This window comes from Furipterus horrens, unplaced genomic scaffold (assembly GCF_987537825.1).
Source record: "Furipterus horrens unplaced genomic scaffold, mFurHor1.1.pri manual_scaffold_2, whole genome shotgun sequence".
Classification (NCBI taxonomy): Eukaryota; Metazoa; Chordata; class Mammalia; order Chiroptera; family Furipteridae; genus Furipterus; species Furipterus horrens.
The window spans coordinates 35,522,557-35,545,435 of record NW_028327172.1 but is presented as its reverse complement, the minus strand read 5'-3'; the positions used below and the strand labels follow the sequence as shown (position 1 = coordinate 35,545,435).

The 22,879-nt window shown below is 36.6% G+C and overlaps 1 protein-coding gene across 1 annotated transcript in view; it reads right to left on the bottom strand.

Moving 5' to 3' along the window:
* Positions 1–18,486: 18,486 nt before the first annotated feature.
* The window catches only part of COPB1 (coat protein complex I subunit beta 1), a 31,044-nt gene continuing 26,651 nt past the window's right edge, over positions 18,487–22,879 (bottom strand). The window contains exons 19-22 of the mRNA XM_090263755.1: positions 21,228–21,373; positions 20,410–20,499; positions 19,370–19,525; positions 18,487–18,874 (exon numbers count right to left, since the gene is read on the bottom strand). Coding sequence (XP_090119881.1) covers positions 18,815–18,874; positions 19,370–19,525; positions 20,410–20,499; positions 21,228–21,373 — 452 coding nt within the window. The 3' untranslated portion in view covers positions 18,487–18,814. The remainder of the gene's footprint in view (positions 18,875–19,369; positions 19,526–20,409; positions 20,500–21,227; positions 21,374–22,879) is intronic.

Genomic DNA, 22,879 nt, shown 5'->3' with positions numbered 1-22,879 from the left:
GGGACCTCAGTTAGGAAACTAAATATTATACAAACAATTATTGAGTATTATCATACTGAGTCCTTCTTAGAGAGGAAACTACATAGAAGAATAAGATGACCACTGTTTTTGAAGGGTACACAGTCCAGTAGGAGAAGTAGATGTAAATGCATAGCCACAGGCCACTGAGATAGGCACAGTAACAGCTGAATGAAGAAAATGCCAGAGCATAAAAGGAATGAGGGGATGCACTTCTTGAGAAGTTCCAGGGAAAGAGTCACTGAAGAATGAACATTTCAGCTATATCTTGAAATATGAGAAGACATTTGTAAAAAAAGAGAAGATGGGGAAGGACTTTCCAGGCAGAATGGAGAGCATGTAAAAGGAAGATGGGGTGATGTATCTGGAAATAATATATCTGAGATGATTAGGAGGTTAGGGAGTCTGTGCTGAGCCTTGTACATACAAAGCTAAAGGTTTCAATTTTATCCTGTGTGATGAGGAACCCTTGGAGTTCTTTAATCAAGAGAGTGACATGATCTAATTGGTGTTTTATAAAGACCACAGTATATCCAGGACTCATCCAGAGACCAGATAAGAGACTGTTGTAGTAGTTCAGGTGGAATATAATAAAGGTATGAACAACAGGATTGTGGGAAAACCAGGGCACAGGTTTGAAGGAGAGAGAGGTTTAGGAGATAACAGTCAAGAATTGTGTGCTTCCATTAAATGTATGGGGTTAAGAAGAACAAAGAAGGACCAGTTGAGCATGGCTTCTCTGCTTCTAGCTTGGGAAGAAAGGTGGATGTTAATGCCATTAACTGGGATGGAACAAAGATGCAATGTAGGTTGTTGGGGAAGATTATGAGTTCCATTTGGGACACATTGTGAGATATCCAACAAGAGGTGTATATTAGGCTATTGGCTATATATAGGTCTGAAGTATTGGGGAGAGATATTTTGAAATATAAACTTGTGAGTCATAAGCAGATGAATGATAACCGAAGTCATGGATAATAGATAAAATCATTCAGAGAGAACGTAGATATTGAATGAGAAGAGAAGCGAGAAAGAAGTCAGTATTTAAGGATATATGGAGAAAGAGAAATTTGTGAAGGAAACTGTGAGGGATAATTCTTAGAGTTTGGAAAGGTTGAAATAAAACCAGGAGAGAGATTTCCTGGAAGCTAACAGTGAACAAAATTTTTTAAATGAGGAAGTAATCATTAGTGTCAAAGTTCAGAAAGAAGTCATGTAAGGGGAAGACTGATGTAAAAACCATGCAAAATCAAAAGATAGAAGACTGGAAGGAAATATGAAATACACAAAACACTGACCAGTAATTACTACCGGGGAATTATGGGAGTTTTTAATATTCTTTTTTACAATTGTTACCTAGATATTCTAAGACCAATTCAATGTTGGAGGAATCTTGCTACCTGATATCAAGCTATACTACAAGGTCATAGTAGTTAAAACAGCATGTTACCAGCATAAAAGCAGACATATAGATCAGGGGAACAGAATAGAGTCCAGAAATAAACCCATGCCTTTATGGTCAATTAATATTCGACAAAGGCAGCAAGAACATACAATGAGGTTAAGAGAGACTATTCAATAAGTGGTATTGGGAAAATTGGACAGATACGCATGCAAAAAAATAAAAATAAAACTAGACTACCTTCTTATACCATAAAAAACAAACTCTAAATGGATTAAAGACTTAAATGTTAGACTTGAAACCATAAACATCCTAGAAGAAAACATAGGCAGTGAAATCTCAGACATTTCTCACAGCAATATTTTTTCTGATATGTTGTCTTGGGCAAGGGAAATTAAAAGAAAAAATAAACACATGGGACTACATCAAACTAAAAAGTCTTGACACAGCAAAGGAAACCATCAACAAATGAAAAAGCAACCCACTGATTGGGAGAACATATTCACAATGATAATATCCAACATTTATAAAGAACTTACAAAACACAACACCAAAAAAATCCAATTAAAACATGGACAATGGACCTGAATAGTCACTTCTCCAAAGAGGACATACAGATGGCCAATAGACATATGAAATAATGCTCAATGTTACCAATCATCAGAGAAATGCAAATTAAAACCACAGTGAGATATCACCTCACACCTGTCAGAATAGCTATTATCAAGAAATCAACAAACAACAAGTGCTGGCAAGGATGTGGAGAAAGGGGAACCCTTTTGCATTGTTGGTGGTGATGCAGATTGATGTAGCAACTGTAGAAAGCAGTGTGGAGTTACCTCAGAAAGTTAAAAATGGTCCTGGCCAGTGTGGCTCAGTTGTTGGAGCGTCATCCTGTAACCCAAAGTTTGCAGGTTTGATTTCTCGTCAGGGCACATATGTAGGTTGTGGATTTGATCCTCAGTTCAGGCACAGACAATGCCCTGTCTGGACAGACCCATAAGAGAGGCAACCAACTGATGCTTCTCTCTCACATCAATGTTGCTCTCTCTCTAAAAAAGCAATGAAAAAATGTTCTCAGGTGAGGATAAAAAATATTTTTTTAATAGGACTGCCTTATGACCTAGCAATTCCACTTTTGGGAATATATTTGAAGGAACCCGAAACACTAATTCGAAAGAATGCATGCACCCCTGTGCTCATTGCAATGTTAGCCAAGATTTGGAAGCAGCCCAAGTGTCCACCAGTGGATGAGTGGATAAAAAAGCTGTGGTACATTTACAGAATAGAATGCTACTTGGATTTAAGAGAGAAGAAAGTCTTGCAACAGTGTGGATGGGCCTGGAGAGCATTATGCTTTGTGAAATAGGACAGTCAGAGAAAGATAAGTACCATATGTGGAATCTAATGAATAAAATAAACTAACAAACAGATTGAAACAGATTCATAGAGAAGAGACTGACAGCTGTTAGTGGAGAAGGGGGTTGTGGGGCTGGGTGAAAAAGGTTAAGGGACTAAGCAAAAAAAACAACAACAAAAACCAAAAGACTCATAGACACAGACAACAGTATGGTGATTACCAGAAGGAAAGGTGGGTGGAGGAGGTAAAAGAGAGTATATGGGGAAATAAATGGTGATAGAAGGAGATTTGATTTGGGGTGATGAACACACAATACAGTATACATGATCTATTATAGAATTGTATGCCTGAAACCTATATAATTTTATTAACCAATGTCACCCCAAAAAATTCATTAAAAAATAAAGTTAAATTTAAAAAGACACTAAGGTATATCATAATGAAATTATTTAAAGTAAAAAAAAAAAAATTCGAATGACTAGAGAAAAAAACTGATTAATGACAGCAGACTTCTCATATGAAATTATGCAATCCAGAGGACAGTAGCACATTTTTAATGTGCTGAAAGAGAAAATAAAAGTCAATCTAGAATTCCATATCTGGCCAAAATATTTTTCAGAAATAAAAGAAATCAAAATTTACTATGAAGCCCCAGTTATCAAGAGAGTATAGTATTGGCACAAAGATACACATTTAGATCAATGAAACAGAATGAATAGCCCCCAAATAAAACTTTACATTTATGGTCACTTGATTTTGACAAAGGAGCAAGGACAATTGAGTGGGGCAAAGATAGTCTTTTCAGCAAATGGTACTTTGACAATTGAACATCCATCTAGAAAAAAATTAACTCAAACCCTTATCTTACACTATACACAAAATTGACTTGAATGGGTCCTACATCTAGATGTAAGAAACAGCTAATATTATGATACTTCTAAAAGAAAATGTAGGAGAAAACATTCATGGCCTTGGATCAGGAAATGAGTTTTTAGACATGGCACTAAAAGCATAAATCATAGAGAAAAAAATCGATAAATTGAATTTCAAAAAAAATCTTTGTGCCCTAACCAGGTAGCTCAGTTGGTTAGACAATCGTTCCAATAAACCAAGGTTGCGGGTTAAATCTCTGTTCAGAGCACATATAAGAATCAACCAATATATGCAAAGGGATGGGTCTACTCAAGGAACTAGTATCAATGACCCATGGACATGGACAATAGGGTGGGGATTGACTGTGGGAGAGGGGGAAGGTGGGTAGGGCAGGGGAGAGAAGTGGGGGGGCATGGGACAACTGTAATAGAACAACAATAAAAAAATGAAAAAAAATTGCATTTCAACAACACCATTAAGAAAATGAAGACAAGGCACTGGTTGGGATAAAATATTAGCAAATCACATGCCTGAAAAAAGATTTGAACCTAGAATAAATAAAGAACTTTCACAATTCAGTAATAAAAGTAACCCAGTTTGTAAATGGCAAAAATAAGATAAATGGGGGATTAAGAGATACAGACTTTCAGTTATAAAACATATAAGTCACAGGGAAATAATGTACAGCATAGAAAATGTGGTCAATAATATTATAACAACTTTGGTTACAGATTATTACTAGATTTATTTTGATGATAATTTTGTAAGGTATATCAATATTAAATTATTATTTTGTACACCTAAAACTAACATAATATTGTATGTGAACTAACTTCAATAAAAATAAAATATGAGATGCCACTATGTACTCACTAGAGGGGCATAGTAAGAGTTATAGAATACCAAGTGTTGGTGAGAAAAAAAAAGTGTTGGAGAGGATGTGCAGAAATTGGAACCCTCATGTACTACTGCTAACAATGTAAAATGATACAACCACTTTGGAGAACAGTTTGTCCACTTCTTAAAAACTTATTATATATTTCCATTTCTGTGTATCTATCCAAGATAAATGAAAATATATGGCCATACAAAAACATGTATGAAAATGTTCATAGCACTATTATTCATAATATAAAAAAATGGAAATATTTTAAATGTTCATCAGTTCGTGAAAGATAAAGAAAATACAGTATCCACACTTGACCTTAGCCAAAAGGCTGAGAAACTATTATATTATACATAGTATCCATATAATGGAACATTACTCATTATTTAAAATAAACAAACTACTGATACATGCTACAATATGGATGATGAACCTGAATAACTAAGTGAATGAAGCCAGAAGCAAAAACTACATATATGATTATATTTATATGAAATACCTAGAAAAAGCAAATTTAAAGAAATTAAGTGGTTGCCTAGGTCTGGGGTGGGAGTGGAGATTAACTATTGAATGGGCATCAGGGAAATTTTTGGAGAGATGATAAAGTTCTAAAACTGGATTATGGCTATAGATGTAAAACGTTATTAATTTACCAAATCATTTGCAATGGGTGAGTTTTGTTTAAAAGAAAAAAAAAAATCAAGGCTTTAGACATTTTTTTTAAGCTGAAAAACATCATTATTGGCAAACCAACAGTGGAAGAAAAGTTAAAGGAAGTGCTCCAGGCAAAAGGAAAATCATACCAAATGAATATCTAGATCCGGACAAGGGAATAAGAGAATTAGAAATAAAAATTTACTTCTGGCCAAGATGGAGGCCTAGACAGACACACTGGGTCTCCCTCCACAACTAAGGAATACAACTACCTCAAAACTAGAGACAACCAGAAGTTCCAGAAAATCACGCTGCATGGAAGTTCAGCAAACAAAGATATAAAGAAGAAATACTCATCCAGATAGGTAGGAGGAGCAGAGAGAACACCTATGGTAAAGCAGTAACTTCTTGCCCTGCTTCTCCCCTCCCCATTCCCGTAAGTGCCTTTCCCAGAGGTAACCATCTTCGTTGTCTTTTTAGGCATTTATATATCTCTGTTTTTCCTAAATAATATGCTCTTGTTGCTACCTTTGATTAATCCATTTTAGACATACTATAGTGACTTCTTTTTGTAGATTAGGATTTAGCTCTTTTACATCCCCATCCCTACTGTTTCTACTACCCCAACTTCCTGATAGAATTATATTACAATTTTGGGCTGAATTGGCATTCAGTGTTTACATTATGATCCCTATGCAAATATTGTTTATAACTGATCATTGAAACATGCCAAAATTATATTTCTTTTTTCTACTTTTGCTTGTCCTAAACTTCATAATTGCCTTGGTTTTTCATTTACTTAATAGTCTTTGCAAAAATTACCTATGAGTTAAATCTTCTAATACCTTCCAATAAGTTTTCACTATAGTTTTCCTGTGGTCAATGGCATCAGGTAATTTGTCAGTTCTGATTTTTCTCTTGAATACACCCCTCCTAGAGATCTTTATTTTCCTGTTGGAACTGTTTGTACTCTAGACCTCTTGCTCAGCTGTCTTCTGGGACTTTCCTTCCCTGTCATCCTGATAATTTTTATTTTTTATTTTTATTTTTTGCCTTGTCCTGGAGTCCTTGTTGAGTAGAATTTGTATCTTCCTCCTTCTTAGGTTACACCCTTATTTGAGAGATTGTGTGTACCAGTGGCTTCATCAGTTTTAGCCTGATGACAACCCACAACATATCTTTTGGATCACCTTGCTCTTCATCTCTTTCGTTGTTGAAACTTCTGTTTCCTCGGTTTATTCCCTTATTTGGGTGAGAAAGAGTGCACTTCAGACACAATATGTATATAACATTTCTAATTCTATCCTCAAGATGGACATTTAGGTCATCTCCAAAATTTTACTATTATAAGCAAACCCTACACAAGCTTCTTCGCACAAATGTCTAAATTATTTGAAAGGAGAATGCAAAACTGAAGCATATGACAGAAGCAGGAAACAGCATGATGAAGGTCAAAGAGGAGGAGCAACTCATCAAGCCCCTGTTGGGTGAAGGGTAGGCTGTGTAAAGGGGAATGGAAGCTAAAGCTGGAAAAACAGGTTGTGGCTGAATCATTGAGTGTCTCAAATGTCAGTTTAATAAGCTTAGATTTGGAAAGTCATAGAAGTCTTTTAAATGGGAGTTTGACTTGATAAAAGCCATTTGATTCCACTTCAATAGAATGAGGAATAAAGCTCTATTACCTCCAAAACCTATGTTCTAGAGAAGTAGGAGGAAAACCAGGAGTTGCTAGTGTCCTAGCAGCCAGAGGAGAAGCTTCAAGTAGAGTAGCCAACTATGTCACATGATACTAAGAAATCAAATTCAATGATTTAGCAATAAAAGTATTATGGTGGCATTTGCTTGAATAAACCGTCAATGGAGTTGGGGAGGGGGGAGTCTGAGGACTGAAAAATATGTTAGAAATAATGTAATTCTGTTTTAAAAAGAGCATGGGAGGTGTGGAAGTAGAGATGGTAAATGTATTAGTTAGGCTAGGCTAAGCTGGAGTAACAAACCACCCCCAAATTTCAGTGACTCAGAGAAAAATTTGCTTCTTTCTTATGCTTTGTTTGGGGGTGGTGAGGGGGGATTTCACTACTCTACAGAGTCACTTAGGAGCTCAGAGTGATGGAGTCTTCATTATCTCGAAGTTGGAACTTCTAGGAAACAAAACCTCAACTGTCTCAGCAATTGAAGAGCTCACTGGAAGGTCACATGCCAGCTACTTTATGCTTTGGGCCAAAGTGAGATGGTGGTTACCTAGGCCTGCCTAACTTCAAAGGAGCTGGGAGATGTGGGGAGTACAATGGACTCCTTGGAGAGCACCACCATCTCTGACGGAGGGAGAACAGACTTTACAAAATGTGTTAATAAAGGGAAGGAGAGAGATAAGATAATATCTAGGGTGACACGAGATTAGTGGATTTTTATTTTTATTTTTCTAACTGGAAGAGAATTGAGTTTGCTTACAGGACAGGGAGTGGACAAGCAATAGAGCATGGCATTGATCCTGGAGAAAGTGGAAGGGTACATGATGACCCTCTTTCTCTGAGATTGGCAGGAAGGAAGTGAAGGATATGCAGTTAGCTAAATCTGTGGGTGTCGAGGCAGGAAATTGAGGAAGTTCACACCTGATATTTTTAGTTTCCTAAGAAGTAGGAAGCAAGTCAGTTGCCAGAATTGGTGGTAGTGGTGGTGCTGGTAGTGGGAGGAATCAAAAGTAGGTTATGGGCCTTTTGGAGTTTGGAGAAGTTTCTCAAATCTATCTCCACTAAGCCACCAGCTGCTGAGTGGACAATTACAACAGCCTTCTCTCTGGTTTACTTACCTCCATTTAATCCTTTCGACATCCTACAAATGGGCTGCCCTCCTTTAAAAGACAAGGCAAATCTATGTCATTCTCTGCATAAAACCCTAATGGGTTCAAAATCTTAAAAATGACCCAAAGATCTCGCTCACATCAACTTCTCCAACTTTGCCCTCAGACCCCTCCATACACTCTTGCAAGGCCCCCTTTTGTTTCCTCCCTCCTTCCTGTCTCAGCGTCTTCAGATACTCTTCCCTCCACAAAGAAAGCTCTCTTATCCCACTTCTATTGTACTTTACCTTAGTTGATTCGAACCCTTCCTTTAGGCCAGAAATTAAATGTCACTTTCTCAGGTTGGCCTTTCCTGGTCCTTCAGACTGGGATAGGTCACCCTATGATACACTTTTATAATACTCAGAGTTTTTTCCTTTGTAGCACTCTTCATGACTGTAATGACATGTTTGTATAGAGTGAACAAGGGTTCTCTTTTCTGCTAGACTATTATTCTATGAAGGCAGGCATTGTGTCTCTTGTCTGGTTTTGTTTACTGTCTACTGTTTTCTAACATGTAGCACATTGCCTGGCATGTTAACAGATAAGTAAATGTTGGCCAGATGAAGGAATGAACTAATCAGTTTTGTTAGTTAAATTAATTCATATCTATTGTGAAGAGATGACCAAGGTTGTTTTAGAGCCAATCTGCATGGTTGTGCTCAGGGGCCCAAGTTTAGGAGAGAAGGCAGATGGTTTAGATTTTTTAGAATGGGTGTTGCAGAAAGAGAATAATGCTGGTTTTCATGCTGTGCTACAAGGTCAAGGCAGAGTAGGGAAGGAAGCAAAATATTACGGAGAATGTTAGACATGAAGGAAAACAGTGAGGCCAAAGGCCAGGATGTCAAGAAGATATGGTAGGAGTGAGAGAGTGAGGGAGCTAGGGGATGACAGGCAGAGATTTAATATACCAGAACTTAAAAACTCTAAAGTAGAGTGCCAGGTCTTGAGAAGGTCCACGGTATAACCGTGGCTGTGAGGTGGTGGTTACTGTTGCCAACATGGAGGAACAAAGAGGCGAGCATGTTAAATGGCTTCACATTATGAAGTCACCTGAGTGACAGCAGGACTCGAAGTGGAGAAGATTAGAGAGAATGAAGTGGTCAGAAGACAACCACTACAAAGAAGACGTAGCAGATGGCAGGAGCCCCAAAGACAGCCCCTTCTCCCAATCATTCCTTCCATTCCTGTGTCACTCTTTCAAGAGTCACAGTCTCAGGACAGAGGATCTGATCAGCTGAGCTGGCTGGCATAAGCCTCAAAGAAGTAAATTTTGTAAGTAACAGAAGTGCAGTGATAGGTTAATGTCTGTGGGGAATGTTGAGAATGCCATTGGAAGCCCCAATGCAACGTGTGAGAATAGTCAGCTTCTAATCAGAAGATTGGAACAGAATATAAAATGTGGCCTCAAGAGAGAACCAAGTTTCCATTAAGCAGTAAGTGAAGACAGTAAATCCGCCATGCACATAAAGTTTATAGGAGAGGTTTTTGTCTGTTTGCTTATTTTTACAATGGATCAAATGTTGTTCAAGCAGTAAAAATATCAACATGTAATAGAGAACAGGCTCTCAGTCTGAAGTTAAGAGTTGCATTTCTGGCTCCATCACTTACTTGCTGAGCAACCTTTGCCAATTAATTCATCTCTTTGAGCTCAGAATATGAGCACCCCAGATATGAGGCATCAAGCTTCAGTTTCTGCCTTTCTTCATTTTTTAATCTTCAAGAGCAGACAGTACTTAGTAATTAATTTTTAAGTTAAAAAGGCTATCAAGTTGATTTTGGTCAGGGGTAAATTCAAGGGGGGAGGGCAAGACAGCCAGGTTCCATGCAGTAGAGATGGAGTGAGAATGTTAGTCACTGCCATACTGCTGGATGGCATGCTTCTGGTTTAAAGGAAGGCTCTCGGCTGTGGCTAGATACAGATCCAACCTTCCAGGGAAGCTGGAGGCCACAGCTCAGAGAATAATTTTTATCTGTCCTCGGCTTATCTCTTCACTGCATCTTCTACTACTGTCACAAAGAACAAGGGAGGGGGGAAGGGAGGCAGGGGGAGAGAGGGGGAGAGAAAACACCTCAGCTATTGTGTTCTTCAAATATGCCAAACTCAGTTTCCCTTCCAGACATTGTTACTGCCTTACTTCCCTGACAACCCTTTCTAAGTTACCCAGCCACTATAAACATCCCATTAGGCCTTGATAGCACTCATTTTGAAAATATCTTATTTGATTGTTGTCACAAAAATGTAAGCTCTGTCTTGTTTGCCACATATATGCTCTGAAAAGAATAGGGTTTGCACAAAGTAGAAGCTCAAAACAAACAAAAACCCCCCACCAAACCCCCTGATTTAATGCAAAGTCAAAACTCATCATCAGAGAAAATGTTAAGCAGGGAAACAGAGACAGAAACCAAGTTGTGCTACTGGGACCTAGCGGTGTAGAGTCAGCAAATGTGAGTTCAGTTCATCTTTTGGGGATAGATCCAGTCAAGAATATAAGGAAATATAATATTTTAAGATTTTCTCCTTTGCAAAGAGCAGTTCTCTCTCTCTCTCTCTCTCTCACACACACACACACACACACATAAATGTGATGACATTTCCTGAGGAATATGACACAGTCTGTATGTATGAGCTTATTGGAAAACTGGGCTAAATGAGTAACTTCCTGAATTATGTGAAAAGTGATGAGGCTTGTGGCATTCCGGAAAAAGATGACACAAATTGTGCACTAAAGCAATTCCATGGAATGATATTTGATAGTATAAATGGTCACTTAGTTTAAAAGATTTTGGCTTGAAGTTATGACAGCTGAACATTTCTGATACACATCAACATCCCTGGTATGTAGCTATTAACTCTGCTTTTCTGAGACACAAGGAAGCAAATAACTACAGTTTTATGCCAAACCTGTGAACAAGTAAATAATAATAATAAGGGTAGGGGGAGTAAGGAACAGTTGAACCTTTTACTCAACACCTTTCACTTGCCACAAGCTAACAAGGCATGCATTTTCTCATTTAATAACCCTGCAAGACAGGCATTATTTCCATTTTCCAGATGAAAACAATAAGGCTGAAACAGATTAACTTAATGAAGATCACAATTGATAAGTTACAGAGAAAAAGTTGATTCCATGTTTATCTGACATCAAAGCCTGTACACTTTTTTACCAGTTGCTTTCCCAGCATTCCTGGAAATACCCTTGATGAAATGTATTGCTCATCTTAAAAAAAGAAAAAAAAAAAAAAGGCAATGATATGGCTGAAAAGAAGGCATGAAGTAACAGGAAAAACTAACCCCAGATTATGAGGTTGAATCACATGAAATTGCTGATTTTTTTTTTTTTTTTTTTTTTTTAGCCATAAAAGAGACAATTTTATATCATTCAATCTCATGGGTATTGTTCTGTGAATGAAGATCACTATGGCAATACTATTAATAACTACTCTATTGTCCATTTGTACACACCTTTACAGATTACATTTCATTGCCATCTCAGTAACCCCCTAAGACAGGTAGGGAAGGGATAATTGTTTCCATATGATACATGAAGAAAATCAGACTTGGTTGCCCTACCTGCTTATCAGAGCATCATTTGCCCTAAGGGAAACCTGTAACATTTTTTTAAGGCTTCTTCCTGTTCTCTACTCCCTGCCTGCACCATGTTCCACTCACATCATGTTGTGAAAATGATTCTTGATTTTGACTTCCCCACACTCCCAATCTACTCTCCAAACTGTAGCCAGAGGTTTTTCTAAATGCAAATCTCATCATTTCACTTACCTGCTTAAAATCCTTAATAGTTCTTCATTCCCACAAGATAAAGTTCAAATGCCCCAGCCTGACCCTTGTCTACCATCTCCAGCCTCACCATCTGCCACTGCCCCGCAATATGTCCCATACGTATGTTGAGGAGGACCTACTTCTCTTGTGCCATGCACTTGTGACTTCACCCAAATTGTTCTGTGGCTGCAATGGCTTTCCCATTCCTTATCTAACATTCAGCAGGCAAATTTATGCTTTTCAAGGCTTAGTTCAAATGTCACCTTTTTGTGAAACCATGCTTGACTTTCTTCCGGTAGCCACAGCTCTTTGTTCTCTCACAGCAGCTGCTATATTTTCTATAAGACTTACTAAACAGTACCCTGATTAGGTTTATGTGTCCTTAAAACACTCACCAAACTGTATTTTATCCTTAGTAACTTCAGAACATAGCACTGAACTAGACATAGAACAGGTATTATCAGTCAGAACCCAAGGGTCCTAGAAAGTCCCCATCTTGCGCCTTAGGTTAGGGAGTAAGGGAAAGGTCTTAATTACAGGTTGAGTGCCAAAAACCAGGGCACACTCTCCCAGGGCTTTTCCAGAAGTCATTATATTGGCATAAGCCAGGGATTACCTGAATTTAGAGTTATATTTTTATTACCAAAGGTTATATTTTCACTAAAGTAGTGTACGTTTGAATATATGATCTGTACAAACTATGTAAGAATATTTGGAACTTATGTTTTGCACAAACACCTAAGTCCAGTGGTTGAGCACAGAGAAAACAAGTTGTCCTTTGCTGCCACCATGATAGTAACACATTTAATTCAATTTGATGAACAAGGAACAATTTACTAGCAGAAAATACATGTATACAATATAATACCACCAGGAGCACACATAGCCACAAAGACAAGTTATTCAACCAAAAATATTTAGCTGACCAAATATTCCCATAATGCTTTCTTATATATAACCTTTTAAACTTGGTAGCAGGTATTAACGTGTCAAAAACATTTACAGAGAAGAAACATACAACTAACAAAATTCTATCTACCAGCTTTTCTTGGAGTTGGGAAAAAGACCACCATTATTTGACTTTAGCTGTGGGAACACATTAGTTTGTGGAATCCCACTGTACTAACAGATGGTTTGAAAACCACACTCTTCACAGTCATACCTTTACTCAAAGCATGAGTAACAGTCATACCTTTTACTCAAAGTACAGGGTTGTTAAAAAAAAAAAAAGTACGACCTGAAACAACTTCATAGAAAGAGAAAATTTTTATTATGATTCATTAAATTCACTTTTTAATGCTATTGGGCTTTAAGAAATGGTTTGGTAGCTTAGTAAGAGTTCAGTAATTTTCCCAGACGCCTTGAGCCAGATAGGCATTTCCCCGCTGTCCTGGCTGAAGTCCTGTGCAGTAAGATTCAGTCCCCACCCTGTTGTAAGAGAATGCAGTACTTTCTTAGAGGAGGATGCCAGCCAGCTCTCTGGGTGGGCCCAGAAGAAGCTGAAGTTTCAGCCACTCAGAAGCCCAAGAGATCAATATCACAGATCTAAAAATCACTAGAGCTGGAATCAGGGATTCTGGCCAATGAAATATCTTAGCCATGCCCAGTGACCTGAGGAGGTAGACAGCATTTATTTTCAAGATGTTCTAGTGATACAACTGGTATATTTTGATTTTTTTATTCACTTGGACAGGCAGTGTTTCTGTAACATAACCTGACTCATCTTAATGTAAAAGACATTCTTACAGAGTGGGGTCTTTTTCCCTCCTAACATTATTTCACTGGCACATGTTCAGTGTAATTTAATCCATACCGTTATCTTTATAGCTGCATGCTTTATTCATTTGGTCACTCGGTAAGAATTTATTGAGCATCTATATTCACTGGGTTCTCTGATACACACTGTATATACTTAATACCATTTGGATCAATACACATTTTGGAGTGCCATCATCATTTTCAATTTTCATTATTAAAATTTTTGTGGACCTTTTCCATTTTTTAGGTATGTCTCCCAAAATGTTATTACCAGGAAGAGCCTGAACAGATCATGGAACTGTATAGCAACTGTTGTATGTGGTCAAATTTAAAGCATAGGCTTTAATTTTAGAATTACATGTGAAATTTATAGTTAGATCACTGCAGTAGACCAGAATAATGATGGCAGAAGTCTATACCAGGGCAATCTTAGTAGGAGTAGCACTAAAAAAAAAAAAAGATTGGAAAAATACTGTGGAAGAAAATGAAGGAATGTCTGATGAAATATAGGAGGTGAGGGCAGCATCATGAGTGACTACTGTGTTTCCAGCATAAGTGACGAGACAGAACACAGCAGAGGATCAAGTTTGAGGGGCAAGATAAGCTCCATTTCATGTTGATTTTCAGGTATCTGTGGTAATATCTAGGTGGAGATATTCCAGTTGATTATAAAGTTTGTTGAAGTGGTAGCTGTAAAAACACAGGCTTTTAATTTTTTTAGTATGAATTTCTTAAGTGGTCAGTTAACGGAATTATTTCACTTTGCAGATGAAGAAATAGGCCCAGAAAGACACACCTAAATTCAGAAATCTGCTTAAGAGAATTGAGATTAGATTTAGAAAGACTCATTCAGGGACTATTTTATGTTAGCCCACCATACTGCATTTCATTTTTATATCTTGTTGGTTTTAAAATACAGAGTAGCTTTCTCAGAACCCAATACAAAGAGAACCCCAGATAAAAGGCATAAATCCCATTTGCATTCTTTTGTCACTGTGCAACTGACTTCTCAAAGAGATCCTGCCATGCTAGAGAAAATTTTAATAAGTGGTCTGATAACTAGAAGTGCCTTTTGATCAGAGTGAGGAACTCTACGTATCACATTGTTATTATAACCTAGCTGCACTTATTTTTGTGTTAAAGAATGTTATTTGGTTGTCATTCTGAAAGGAAAAAAAAAGTTAAGTTCATCACAGGCCATCTATCACATGAGATAAATGGGTTTTGACAGTTTCATGTAGCTGTGATAACAATAGTTGATAAACAAAAGTGTCAAGAGCTACTTAAAAAATTGACATGATAAATACTGTTACAAAGTCGAGGGCCAATGATACCTCAAATAAAGAATTCTAGAGAAATAAAACTTCTTTTAAGTTACTGGTTTTAAAAACAAAAACAAAGCATTCAAGTACAGAATAAAATTAGGACCCAAATTCAGAGGGAGGGATGAAGATGGTGACGTGAACAGGTTTTTGTTTTCTCTGTAGTGGAAGAAAAAAATGGTGAATGGGTGAAAAAATGGAATGAGATTTACTATGTGCCAAACAGTCATAATAAATATACTCTATCATTTCATTCCTCACATCAACTTTATGAAGCAAATACAGTAGTCCCTCACTATATCATGGTTCACTTATCGCGGCCTCACTTTATCGCAGAATTTTAAAAAATATTAAATTATTTATCGTGAATTTTTCGCTATATCGCGGGATTTTGTGGTATTGTATACATATGTAAAGTTACGTAGGTTTAAGAGTGTAAAATAATGTAAGGTTCCTACTTCATGGGGGGGGGTTTAGGATGTAATACCCACGATAAGTGAGGGAATACTGTATTATAAACACCCTAGAATGTAGAAGCTGAGGCACAAAGGGATTAGGCAGTGGTGGCAATGTGTGACTAGGTGCAAGGGCTTTAGTGTCAGACATCCTCGTTTTATATCTGGGTTCAACTCCTACTATTAAGGCTTAATTAATAATAACTTACACTCTGTATATATTACTTACACACTGTACATATTTAATACTATTTGCTTATCAATACTCATTTTGGGGTGTGATCATCAGTAAATGATATTAATAGTTGCCTCACAGTCATTGGGAGGATTATATATGTCATAAAAAAAGCGCTCAGTGTTATGCATTCAATAAACCATCTACTTATCATCATCTAAGACCACACAGCAAGTAGTGGCAGACAGGACTCCACACTTTTATTGATTCTAAATGAACTTCTGCACCACACCTAATTAACTCTTTAGGCTCCTGCCATCCTGGGGGTAAAGAGCAGAGCCCAGGGAGGGGGACAAATAACACTGATGATGTAGTAAGAGCCTGGGAGAGGCTGGTAGGGAGGGAGCTAATATATCTGACTCTACTCTGAGGAGAGCATTAAGAACTGTTAGGATAAAAGAAAAACTGTAATTTAATTAATTTTTCTCAAAAGTATAATTTTAAACTAAAATCTTGATTTAAGGGGAAGGTTATAAATTATTCGCTAAGACCATTTACCAGTGTGGAAGGCAAAAGTCACTAGTAAAACTACTTACTTTACCCAATACAAAGCACAGATAGTTCATATCTGACACTGAGTTTTCAAAAATATTTTGATTCTCTTGCCTTTTTAGAAATCCTAAAATGCGTTTTTTGTCCCTCATAATATTTATAAGTCACAAAGAAAAGTTTTACAGCTATGAAAATATCACTAAAAGCAACTTGAAACTCTAATCACTTCTAATCCCAAAACAGAAGTAACTGCACAGAGCCCCCTCTAGCGTCATGACAGCAAAATATAAGGGCCATTTAATTCTAAGATTTACAGATAAATTCATTCAACGCATTTATCTATTATGCCCTCACCTGGTGTCAGATGCTATGTTTATTCTCTTACTAGACATCGTGTTCCTAATTATACAATATCTTCTTTAAAATTTTTTTTTAAATCTTATGTATTTTTAATCCTCACCCGAGGACTTGTTTATTGATTTTAGAAGAAGGGCGGGGGGCGGGGGGGGGGAGGTAGAGAAACATCAATGTGAGACAGAAACATCAATTGGTTGGCTCTCACTCACGCCCAGACTGAGAACCGAACCCACAACCTAGGTATGTGCCCTTAATACCCTTAACAGGAATTGAACCCATGACCTTTAGGTTTGCCCAGTCAACCAAGCCACACTGGCCAGGGCCAGTATCTTCCAATGTGAGCAGCCACAACCTTTAAAGGTATATTGTATCCTAATTAAGAGAGCATAGTGTAAACAGCTTCTCTAAACAGTGCTGCTATCCAATTCAGTTTACGTTAAATGCACAAAGCTAATAAAATGCTAATGAAGTAAATAGCTTAATGTATAATAGATATCTGACAACTGTGTTAACCTCTCCTTGTTTTCCTTATTTAGGAATTTAAGAAAATGGCAGTATGAGCCAATTCGATAGCAACAAAAAACGTCCTGCATGTTAGGCAATGTTCTTGTCATTATCAACAAACATATTCTAGGACATACAGTAGCATAATTTCTTGAGATCTTAAATGCGATACCGGCTGACTGTGGATACAAAACCAAAATCTTTAACATGATGCCACTTTTCCTGTCCTATATATTGTCAGTAGGTGTTTTATGAGAAAAGAATTCCCTGGTCAAGTAAGATTAAGATCTGATCGGTTAAACCAAACTAATCGGCTTTCTCTACTGAAGTACTCTCAGAATTCTTGGTATGCTAATGTGCATGGTGAATCCCCAGTATAGGACAGCATAAAGTTTTCCCCAAACTTACTTGATTATGAAATCCTTTTTCTCCCAGAAAATCTAATGATATCAAGAAATCTAATGTTCAGTGGAACATACTTTGGGAAATGATCTAATACAAACAAAGTTGCACCAGTTTCTCTGCTTTCATCACAAATCTCCAGCCTTGACTCGAAGCCTCAACCTGATGCTCTCCCTGTATTTCTAGGGTCTTTCATTGGGTAGCCACTGACTCAGCTTTGAGATTTCAATGCTCTGTTATCTCAAGTGCCTGGTAATCCTCTGGTTCTTATTAAATAAGCAGTGGCTTCAAAGTTTATGACATCATACAAGGTATCAATTTCCTCCACAATCCAAACAAATCATTCCAGTCTCACTCAAGCGCTGAAATAAGAGATGCTGCTTAGACTCTTTCACAGACCTTATCTATGGACTCATCCTGAATGCAGCCTGCAGCCTAACAGAAGACAAAGTATAACAGTTCAGTGCTTGGCTCAGCTAAAAGATCAGACTGCCTCAATCATCCCCAGGGAAGGTAAGGGCCAAAACAACAGCACAAGCAGCCTCTTGGGAACTGGACTCAGAAAAGCATTTATCATCATTGGGAGGTGATGGTGCCCAGCCTGGTGGAAAGTGAGAAAACAGGGAGGAGTAAAGCAGAGAGGCAACATGGAAACAGAATCACTCTTTGAATCCTCTGGAGTTGAATTCTCCTACTGCAGCTTCAGTAACTGGCAGGAACCAATTTAATTCCTAACAAATATAAAGGAACACCCAAAGCTAAATGTGAATGAATAAAATCTATTTTGGGTTATCTATTTTTCATTACTATTCAGGATAGTGAGAATAGTACGTTTATTTCAGTCAGGGTTCACAATACTACTCTTTTAAACTGAAGCTGGGTGTGTTTTCTCAAGTTATTTGATACTTTCTTCATGGAGCTAAATTCCAGAGAAAAGTCCTTTAGAATAATACAATGAGGCATTTTTAGAAATACTGATGTTGGAATATTAAGTAAAACTCAATCAAGTAAATTAAGGCCTGTCTCATTTCACATCAATGGGTTTGTAAATTCTCTTAATCAAGTTCATATATACACACGTCAAAGTACTTTAAATTTATATAATAGAAACCTATAACCCAACTAAAAGGAATCCATTGCTACATAACTAAAATTACGTAATTATACATTTATTTATAAAATAACAACAGATTTAGGAATAGATCTGTTTATTGTACTGTGAAAATGATCTTGGTACATGTAAGAAACATTATATACTTTGAAGACACAATTCAGAACTGTTAAGACAAAAGACAAACTATAATTTTAAACTCAATCTTGATTTAAGGGAAAGGCTATAAATTATTGGCTGCAATGCATCAGCATGAACTCAGATCCTATATAACACAAAGCATGAAAGAGTACAAAAGATGCTGGGGTCCAATAAGCCCATACCTAAATTTTAGCTGTAAAGCTGCAAGAACTTTTTGTTTATTCTTATATACTGGTTTTCTTCTGAGACAAGTTGATTTTATCTCCAAGACTTAAGGCCATTCCCTGTAAACAAGAGTAAAAATGTTTATAATTATTCAAACTATATAAAACCAGTAGGTTATCCTATCTTTACCAACCCCCCATTCAGTAACACCACATTTGACACTGAAACTGAGGATGTATAAATCAGACTCACCAAAACCACCTTACTTGGCTATTAAGTATTTTAGTGTTTTAGTGCTAGATTTACAGTCATCAGATTTGTAGCTTGGATTTTAAAAAAACTCTAAAGAACCAATTTCACAAATAGCCCACGGAAATGGATCTGGTTTTAAGCAAATACCCAAAATGAAAGGCCCAAAAGGAGAGTGATCGTGTTTTAATAAAATAGAAGTTGTATTTCTATTCAGAGAGTACATTATATATATGCACCTAATACACAAAACACTAGTAGGACAGAGAATACTACATATAGAAATAAGAAAGACTTAAATTCTTCTTCCTTCTGTGAACAATACTACAATACATCAGGGATGATCTCAAAAGAGCAATTGTTACCTGACTCTTTGCACGAATTCTTATGTGGCCAGTCACAGGGGCCTCTGGTCCCTGTTGAAGAGGCTTTTCAATGCTGACATTTGCAAGTGCATCTTCTCCAAAAATGGATCGAGCATAGAGGTTGGCTGCCATAAAGCCACAGTAACCAGAAAGTGCCTGGAAGAAATTTGTGATAAAATCAACAATTTACTCTTACTGAAGAACTTACATATAAACAAGACCAAAGAACAGAGATAAATTATCACTAAAATAGTAGTTATCATATGGTGGTGACTACATGACTGCATAAATTTGTCAAAACTCATGGAACGACACAACTAAACAGTGTGGATTTTACCATGTCTATATAAATCTGACTTTAAAGAAGTAATACTTATCCCAGTTTATATTTATACATTCTCTGTTACTTATATTTGTTTGACTCTCTCCCACATCAGACCTAAACTCCATGAAGAAAGAGATTTATTTTAATTTTGTTCATTACTGTATATCCAACAGCTCAGAGTACTCTTGGACTCACTTATCTGGCAGCATTCTTTTACTGATAAAATTAATATTATAACATTAGCAGATATTCCTTAGAACCTCAGCTTCCTTTTTCTCTTTCTAGTCTTTTTTCAGACATACACAAACACAGCAGATAAACAAAGCATATCAACAATTTTCTACATAAGCAGATATATTCTGACCTATAAGCAGAGCCAACAGAAGACATCATGAACATTTTCTAATTGAATATCAGAAATTATTTCGGAATAAGCCTTCACCTGAAAGGGACAAGACTCAAAAGAGAAACTAATCTGACTATTCAATTGGGTCACTGCACTAGAAACAAGTAGACTGATATACTCCAGAAGAGAGAGGTAAACGGATTCATATATGCTATGGGATAACTTCTTTTGGCTAATCCAGAATGACACTGCTTTTCTCATGCTGAATAATAATAAAAATACACTAGAGCACATACAAGAAAGCCAGGAATCTACCGTACTACTCTATTACTCTCTATCGGATTTCACAAGGTCTCAGTCAAATCTTACCTTCTCTGGGGTGAGGCATTTCATGTTGGTTGATTTTAATATGTGTTGTAAATAATCATTTAAATCAATTATATTTGTGTTAACTGTCACCTGTAAGGAGGGAGAAAAAAGTCAAGAAGACTATAATTAATTTTTAAAAAAATTTTCAATATCAAACAATTTTCTTTATTAAAAGCAATAGAAGTACATAAAGATACATAAAATCACATTACGCTGTTTTCTTTTTTCTTCATCTATGAAGATTATAATTCTTATGATGAGAAAGTTGTGAATTTCTTATGCTGGGGTTGAGAGACAATCATGTCATATGAGACCATTCTTCCAAGTATTTAGTGAGTGAGGACAGACAACAACAACAACAAAAATAAATGACATCTACAAAATCCAACAAACGTAAGATCGTATCAGAACTTTCAGATAGATAACTTTGCAGACGATCAACATAGTACTGCATATAAAAGATTTCTAATAAAAATCAAGGCTCAAAGAAAGTTGTGCAGTAAGCCACTGACTCTGTAAAGCCTCTTTTGGTCCCTGGATTCACTGGTAACCTATTATTCATACATACAGGAAATGGAATGTCAATCAATCAATCAGATTAATTATAGAACTGCTACTCTCACAAATTTATAACAGCGACTTACCGAACTAACTTGCATGACTTTCAACTAAGGCTAATTTGTGAGAACAGACACTGAAAAGACTTTGCTTTTCACATCTGACATTTTTCAATGGGATTAATTTTATAGGAGAATCCCTCAACACTAGCTAAAAAGAAAAAAAGATAATGAGTTCGAGCAAATCTCCCAAGAACTAACTTTGTTTTCCCATTCAAATTCGGCCCACATCTGACGAAATTCAGCATCAGTGCAAGTTGCAGGCTGGATATAGTCCATGATGTCAATGTGAATATCACTGAGGACCACACAATTTCTGTCACTTGCTGCTCCAGAGACATCATAAACTGCAATATACATACACAAAACGATCCTCAATCACCAGAGGCAAATTTTACTTAAAAAAGTTCTAACATTTCCAAATAATAATTATGGTACAGTAGTCCCTCTTTATACCTTGGCTCACTTATCACGGCCTCACTGTATTGCAGGATTTTAAAAAATATTATATTTAATTATTTATTGCAGATGTTTTGCTATATCGTGGGATTTTGTGGTACTGTATACAGTTATGTAGGTTTAAAAGTGTAGAATAAATGTAAGGTTCCTACTTCGTGGTGGTGTCTAGAACGTAATACCTGTGATAGAGGGAATACTGTATTATCAAATATTTATATAATGCTTATTAATACTGCTCTATTCTAAATGCTTTACAAATAGTATTTGTTTAGTACTTACATTAATCCTATGTTATAGTATTATTATTTTCCATTGTAGATGAAGCAAAGACAAGAGAAGTTAATTAAGTTGCTCAAGGGCACAGAACTAATAAGTGATGGAAGCCAGGATTCAAACTCAGTTGCTATGTTAGACGCACTAGGAGAATACACAAATAGTAGTGTTCCTATAGTAGGTGCTTAACTAATATTTTAAAATAAATATTGCTGAGCCATAGTACTTAATGATATAAGATTAAATGCTTCTATGACCATCTCTTCCATAGTAGAAAGTCATAATCTGATTGGAGCCTTCCTTTCCTCCTTCTACCCTCATCTCTTGACATTCCCACATTTTTATCTACTTTCAGAGAAAACTAAAGTTAACAAGAATAAATTCCTTTAATTTTCAGCCCCACTTCTAAAAAGTGTGTCTTTCTCTGAATCTACTCTCACCTCCTCATCTTTTAAATCAGAGAAGTGCTGTCTATTCTCCTCAAGGTTAATACTTCCTGCCATCTGTGATCCCTGCTTTGGTTCATCAACCATTACCTCATTCACTCTGTCTTTACCTTTGTATTCTCTACTGACTTTCTTCCCTTATAATCAGCCTATAAGCATACTCAGGCCTCTTTCATCTTAAAAAAATAAATCTTCTTCATCCTTGATTTCTATTCTGATGCTCTTCCTCACCCTTATCAAATCCAAGGTCCTATACTCAGAATAGTCTACACTCACTATCTTTATTTCTCCATCTCCTATTTAATCTTCAACTCATCACCATTGTCCAAAACATGGACAAAAACTTTTTTAATATCATTAATCACCAAATCCAACGGACCTTTTTTTAAAAAAAGTTTATTGTTTTTCTATTACAATTGAAGAACCCTTTCTTTTAGATTTCATGTTACTTGATCCTTTGCAGCTCAGACACTTCTTAAAATTTTTTTCTTACTTCTCTTACCACACCTCAGATTCCTCTAGAGGCTTCTCTTCTGACCAGGCTTTTAATATTGCTATTCTCTTGGATTTGGTTTTCAAATCTCTTCTCTTCTCATTTTTAAACACCCCCTTGGTGATTTCTTCTACTTCTATGACTTTTAAACAAATATTTACCTCTGGTTCAAGTTCCAGACC